This window comes from Coffea arabica, chromosome 3c (genome assembly GCF_036785885.1).
Source record: "Coffea arabica cultivar ET-39 chromosome 3c, Coffea Arabica ET-39 HiFi, whole genome shotgun sequence".
Taxonomy (NCBI): domain Eukaryota; kingdom Viridiplantae; phylum Streptophyta; class Magnoliopsida; order Gentianales; family Rubiaceae; genus Coffea; species Coffea arabica.
This window is the reverse complement of record NC_092314.1, coordinates 5,309,614-5,316,932: the sequence shown is the minus strand read 5'-3', so window position 1 is coordinate 5,316,932 and position 7,319 is coordinate 5,309,614. Positions and strand designations below refer to the sequence as shown.

At 37.2% G+C, this 7,319-nt stretch overlaps 1 protein-coding gene across 1 annotated transcript; it reads left to right on the top strand.

The window, feature by feature from the left end:
• Positions 1–228: 228 nt before the first annotated feature.
• Positions 229–1,623, top strand: LOC113734344 (uncharacterized). The gene has a single exon (XM_072083283.1). It carries the CDS (start codon positions 229–231, stop codon positions 1,621–1,623), a length of 1,395 nt encoding a protein of 464 aa, XP_071939384.1.
• Positions 1,624–7,319: the final 5,696 nt, after the last annotated feature.

Sequence of the window (7,319 nt, the reverse complement as noted above, 5' to 3'; positions counted from 1 at the left end):
AGACTAAACTGTTCTTCCATCTGGTTAATTCACGACATGCTTTTCGTTTCAACTGTTTTTCCTTTTTGAGGTCCGCTTCGGTGAAAAGGGGTAACCGGTTCTTTCTGATATGAAACTCTTAAACGTTTTTCTTTTCCCAATTTTATTGGTTCAAAAGAAGTAAAATTGTTGTATGATTAGGAGCCATAAATAAGTTGAATCTGCGTTTTGACCTGAGGCAGATCGAATATGTCTACTTCTTGGCACAAATACGAACTGGTAGACGGCTCAGATGACCCTGAAGACATCCCATTAGTCGCAGTCAATGAGAAGCCCGTTTGTAGGATATGCAAGTGTCACCCTTCAGTCCTTGATGAACTTGGAGAAAAGGGAAAGCTCCAAGTGTCGCACCCCAGATTTGGCCCATTTTACCGTGAAGACGAATCCGAGGTCAGTGGAAAGAAGGAAGCGTGGGATAAAGTACTGGAAAAATCTGGAGGCGGGAACAGAAACAGAACCATAGAAAATTACTTGTTTGCAACGAGAAGGGTAGAGAAAAGAGCCAGAGCTAGTTATGCTGATGCTGGGGGAGTCGTGCGTAACTTGACAGAGTCTCAGTTCCGGTGGATGATGATTGAAGATGGTTGCTTCTTCCTCCAGTTGGCATTATTCATCCTCGGAGCTTCTTCCGAGCAACTGGGTTATCCCGGCAATCACATTATCTTTGGCAACAAAAAGAAGAAAGAGGATGTCAACAGGTGGATTGAGGCGATGTTCTTTGTTGGGAATCAAATTCCACTTGTGGTGCTCAATGAATTTATGAAGCAAAGTTTTTTCCAGGATATACTAAAAGTAGTAAACTGGGAAACCCCATCACAACTGCCCAAGAGGATCTTGTATGAGTTGCTTGTTCTGCCTGCTCGAGAACATGTTACCAATCAAACTGTTGCATCACCAAAGCCACGGGGTGAAGAGCGGCAGCCTACTGACTTGCTTCATGCGCTCCACTCATTCATGCTTGATCCAGCACGAAGTTTAAGCAATGTCAACCTCGTTGAAGCTGACACAGGGGATGTTGATTTGGGGGACATCGGGGGAGTCCATGGGACCAAGGACTTGACTCTTAGCGCCTCCGAGTTGAATAAGAAGGGAATCCGTTTTAGGAAAGTGAAAGAGGTGGGCTGCACAGAGATAAGTTTGACAGACTACTACATCTTTGCTCGTCTTTACTTGCCGGTATTCACAGTTGGTGATGATACAGAACTAGTTTTCAAAAGCCTGAAGCATTACGAGGAGAGTCAACAACAGGGCAAGAGCAAACGCGAGGTGAGATCCTATCTGCAGTTCATGAACGATCTCATTTGTACCTATGAAGATGTCAAGCTGTTAGCCAAAAAAGGAATCATCAAAGCAGACAACCCCTACCATAAAGAGAAGTTGCCTACAATCTTGAGCAATCTGGCCAGCCAGGACAAGCACACCACTCCAAACCTCCACCTTTTGAGGATCCAACTGAGAGACTATAACATTGCTCCCTGGGAAAGGTTCAAACTCTTGGCTATCTTGCTTTTCATCCTCACCTTAATCCAGACAGTCTTTGCTGTGTTAGCTTACTTTAGACCCCCGCGCCAATACCAAAACTGATGGTTTTCCCATATATATGAGTGCGAATGTTGAGACTTCTTTGTTAATGCTTTTACTTGGTTCTAATGTTTGATTACTTTGATGGCGAGAGGTCTTTGTTCATCCTCCTCCTTATATAAAACGGTAAACAAGAAATTGAAGAGAAAAGGAACGTAAAGGCAAAAACCATAACCATTGTTGATATAACTGATGACAAATTACAAGTTCTAACATGTCAGTGCCTTTATATCATTCTAGATTAGAGGCAAATTACAAGTTTTCAGTAATCTTGAGCAATCTGGCAGGTCAGGACAGGAACACCACTCAAAAAGGCTCCCCAGGAAATCAGTGCAAAGTATTGGCACCCTGCCTATTAATTCTCACCTTCGCTCAAACATTCTTTCTATTGTTAACTTACTTTAGAACCCTCCCCATCCCAACATTAAAGGGTTGTCACAAATGAAAGAATTCAATGATGATCAGAATCCTTTGTTGGTCCTTTTTTACCTGCATCCTCGTTTCAATGTTCGTTTGTAGTACAATTTGGAGGTTTCTTTGTGCTTCCATTTGGAAAAGTAAACGAGACACAAAAAATGCAATGTTAATAACCACACGGAGTTCACTAGCTTTGTTCGCATGAAATCTCCAAAGCATAACAATACCTAAAGGTAGTCCCTTACATTAATTGTTCGAAAGTTTGTCTTCCAGCTCCTGCGTCATTTGATCGACTTTGACATCTGCGAAGAAGAAGACACAACCTAGCTGTTGCTTTATGAAAAATTTGAACATTAAGAAAAAAAAAATTGTACGTTTACCCCTCTATACATATTTTTTGACCTTACTAGTACTGTTTGGTTGATTGATTTATAAAATTTAACTTGCCATTAATTATTTTAGCGTTACCTGTTGACTTGTTAAAATTTTATCTATTATGTCAAGAAAATTTTATTTAAAGCTAAATTGCATGCACCTTTTCATTAGTTATTTCATTTTCTTATTCATTTTTTATCTACCAAATTTCAATTTTTAAACACTTTGTTCTGCGTACATATGATTCTCTATATATGAGCTGAAACTAATAAAATTGGAAAATTCCTAAAATTTTTCTCCTTGAACATATAAAACCAGCATTTGTAGCTGTATTATTTGTGTAAGTACTTTCCATTTGCACTTTAAATATGATTTTCTCTTCAAAGATTAATAGTAAAGAATAGTCAACCACATTTTTCTCCTTGGGATTGTAAGGATGAGAAGATTAAAAAATGAATACTTGTACTAATACATAACTATTGCATATTTCAGTTTATCAATCAATACATAGCTTCCTTGCTAAAGCTCCGTACACTTAACTTTGCTGTTGCTTTGTTAAAATAATTCAGTAGGCACAATCTACACCTGTTATTAGTGTAAAAAATTCACTATATTGACACTGGATAAAAATTTAATCCTAATACTTAATAGTCCTACTTAGTTGGGCAGCTAAAGAACTTCCAATGAAAATTGGGTTTTGTAAACCCAATATCATTCCGCCCAAATTACTGACAGACTTAGAAGTTGGGGGAGAAAAACGATCATTGGGCCATTCCACCAGATTTACTTCCATGCAAGAACAGATATTTGTTCATCTCCATACCACAGCGTCAACTTGGCAGTTATCTGCTGCCCAGATCCCATGTAGCAGATTCAAAAACGTTTAGTGTCAAAGGTAAAATCGTAGTTGATTGTAATCTGAAGATTAATACCGCTCAAGATAAATTCTAGTTGAAGCACGTTTATGTTTCTGTTGAGGACTTGCTTTCTTCTCAACGCATTAGGTACATTAAGCCTCTTCGAAGAGATGTTCAGATAGGCTTAATTAACAACAGCTCCCATAAAAACTGATTTATACTTTTGCTTGTCCAAAAAAATTAACACTTAAGACCATAACCTGTATCCATCAGGCAACCATTGCTGTTGGACGAAGCCCCCACAAAAAATGTCATTGTCAACACACTAAAAAAAAAAAAAACAAGTTCATCTATCATCCAAGTTCCACAAAACACTTGATTGGCACAAATTGTTAAAAATTATGACAAAAGTTTTAAGGTTTGATGCAACAGTGGCAAGTGCATTACAGAGGGCTTCGATTTTTAAGTGTTCTATTATAACTAATTCTACCTAAGTTTGTAAAGGAGAAAAAGTTCTTTCCAATTAATGGAGAGGACCCTAGTTGTTTTTCTTTTTAATACCTGGCTTGCTTTTTCTTCTTCATTTTCTCTCTTTAAGATTGCGTAACTCGAGCCATCTGTGTTTCAACCGGCAACGATTTACGATATCAAGTAACTGATCTAAAAGTTTCCGACTCGTCTATAAAGTTCTCATCCAACGCGAATGTTAGAATGCTTGATTCTTCCTGAAAGATTTATAAGCCAGAACCTGATTAACATATCAGGTAACTAGTATAGAATTCCATGGTTCTTTTCACATGCAAAAATTCATTGATATAGTAATGAATTCCGTCATAAAAAACTTGTTTGTAAGATATAATTGAATTTTTTTTTTATTGAAGAGTGCAACGTTGTGTGGATGAGGTTTAGTCTCCTAGTCTTCGCCACGCATATGATGGGGGATTGGGGGTAAGAAAAGGCCACAAGTTGGCTGCTTTTCCCTTCCATTATTCTTTGCTTCTTGTCTTCATATAGCTTCAAGAATGACAACAAGAAGAGAAAAGCAGCCAACTTGTCGCCTTTTCTTGAAGCTTGAAGCTTGAAGAGCAGCACAATAATGTGAATCCTAATTCTTAGCCATGTTCGATAATTTATTGTAAACCCTTTTAGCGAAGTAACTGAGAGGAAACTTCATCCGTTGGAAGAGAAAAGCAAAGGCCTCCTCCCAAAGGTATATTATATAAGAGGTTGGCACTCGAACCCCCCCCCCCCCCCCTTCAAAAAAAAAAAAAAAAAAGAATCACGGCTAGTCATGGTGGAGAATTAAACATATTGGTGACTAAATTATTCAATTTAATTTAATTCTATTGGAGTGATTAACTTCTTAATCGAAAATTCTTTAATTTCTTCTTTTTGACGCGTTGAGACAAAGTTGGCACTCACTAATTTGGAGATAAATAGGCTATCAACAGATTACTTACTTAAAGAGTTAAGATAGCTTCATTGCAGTTCATCATTATCTACACAAGCACAAAAAAGAAGGGTGAAAAAGAAAAGGTCCGCAATATTCTTATTGATTAGATTATATATGTTGTAATTGGGTAGCCAATGTAGCAAATACAGACTTCCTTATTACTTGAAAGGTTGTTCTGGATAACATTACAAATGTTACTTCCAAGTTCCAATTACACCTTTTCAAGATCTTTGAGCATAGACCCAAAACAAATAAAATAAAAAAAAGTTTATCATACTTCATGCGATCAAGAAACATTAATTTAGACATCAATCTACCTCTTATATATAGTTATTAGCAGTGAAATGCACAAATTAATTGTATGAAGGCAACCTTGTACCACAATTAATTTGGTTTTGTTAATTAAAAGTGGCGTGCTTTTTTTTTTTTTTTTTTTTGGTTTTTAATTTCAACATATAAAACCATTCCAAAATAAAACCGAGATATGAAAAACAGCCCATTTCCATATGGCAATATGCGAGGTATAAATTGATACTACATGGGCTTTCACCAATTCAAGGATAGCTTGCACGCCATACTGGGATGGGTTCTTACCGAATCAAGGATAGAGTGTACATGCCCTGTAAAAATCTGGAACAAGTGAGAACATGAAAAGAAAATACAACACACAATATAATCTTCCTCCATGAATGAATAAATGTGCAAGTAGGAGTCCATTATACCCAAAAGAACATATGCAAGTGGTAGTGCACTTTTATTGGTTGCACTGCAAGCTTTGGCATAAGATTTAGAAATGAAGTTTCCTCCTAATTTAGCAATCATTGCAATTGAAGTTCATGGTTGAAGTTGAGTGATATCCCGTTTAATTCCCATGTTTTTTTTTTTTTTGCATCTGAATATTTGAGATATGAATTTTCATTTAGGAAACTTAAAATTCCGTTTGGATTGTAGTTTTTTTTTTGAGGGTTTTTTTTTATAGAAAATATATTATAACATTTTTTTAAAATGTTATATGTGAAAGGTAAAAATATGATTGAAAATTTTGATAAAGAATATTCTTACAAAAACTCAAAAAGAAAAAGAAAAAGAAAAAAACAATCCAAGCAAGTCCTTAAATCTATACTAGAGAGGTCATTGGTAGAATTTTCCTTTAATTTTCTGGGGTACATCAGAGGGATGGCGCGACCCCATTCTTCATATCTTTATACACAAACTTTCTAATCTCGTTGGACGATTCCTGCAGCACTTCCTTGTCTAAATTCCTTCTTTAAACTCTTCTTAGCGAATGCATCCAGCCAAAATTCCTTCTTTAAAGTTAAACTCCTCTTAGCCAGGCCATCAGCTACCTTGTAAACATTCCCTCCATGAGTGGATGATATTGCATTTCCAGTCTCTCTCCAGCCATCTGTAAATCTTTCTAATCAAAGGTTCCATGCAAGGCAAGGAAAGCAACATCTGCAATATGTGAGGAGGAAAGATGCTGGCCTATAAAAGGTAAGGGGAGAACTTAAATGACTCTTACGGGGCAAGTGGTAGTCACCACGTGGCAGGTGGAGAGATTGATAACAGTTGTGTCTTGGCAAGTCTTGTCTTCGTCAACAAGTAAATAAAAGAGTGCTTGTGATGCGAATCGATAGACAACAAGAGATGAGAGACTTCTTTCTCACCAATCCCCTTAAATTGAAAAAAATGGCTTACTCTTTAGATAGAAAGATATTACATGGGTTCCTATCCCTCGTTTTGTTACTGTAAATAGTTCAAAGGCCCGGTGAGCCTTAAACCCTAGGACTTGAAAAGCAAAATATAGAATAAGGATGGTAAGGATAGGGTTCTTATAGCAAATGATTTATCCTTTACTCTCTTTTTTTTTGTCATTGTAGTACCTAATAAGTTTATATGTGACTCTTGAAAATAGTTGAAAAAAATAGTCCCTGTTTAGACATTGTGCTAACGAAGACTTTCGCCATGCTTTTTCACAGCTGCAGCACCAAAATCGTTATATATGTCCAAAAGCTTGCTCCGAACATATTCTTCAGTGTCTCCTCCTTAGACTTTGCGATAACGAAGACCTTTGTCATGCTCTTTCACAGCTGCAGAATAAATTCGTTATGTCCAAAAATTTGCACCAGACATACTCGATCGTCACTCCTTTTCAAGAAAGAAACATACTCTCTGACTCCTTTTCTTACCTTAAACTTTTCGTTTTTTGGCACGAAACATCCTAGTCTTGACTCGTTATTATATACATAAACAACCTACCTAGCTTAAAATCCACCAACTGCACGGCTCCACCTCAACTACAACTCTACAACCCTTGCATACATGCATCTTCAAAAATCTCGCTAATCTCCCTTCCCTCACCCTCTTGCCTCCTCTCTCGTCCTGTCTTTTGTCATATTACTGAGGTATGCGAGTAGCTTTGATGATGCTAGCTAGCTAGTCGTCATATTATTATTATGAGCTTAATAATTCTTGGCTTATAGTAGTACTCTGGGTGGAGTATCCTTCTTTTTCTATTTTTATGAGTTGATAGCTCATATGGCTGCGTGTGGCCCTTTGGCGGTCAGCGCTGTCCCGTTGCAGCAGATCAAACTTTC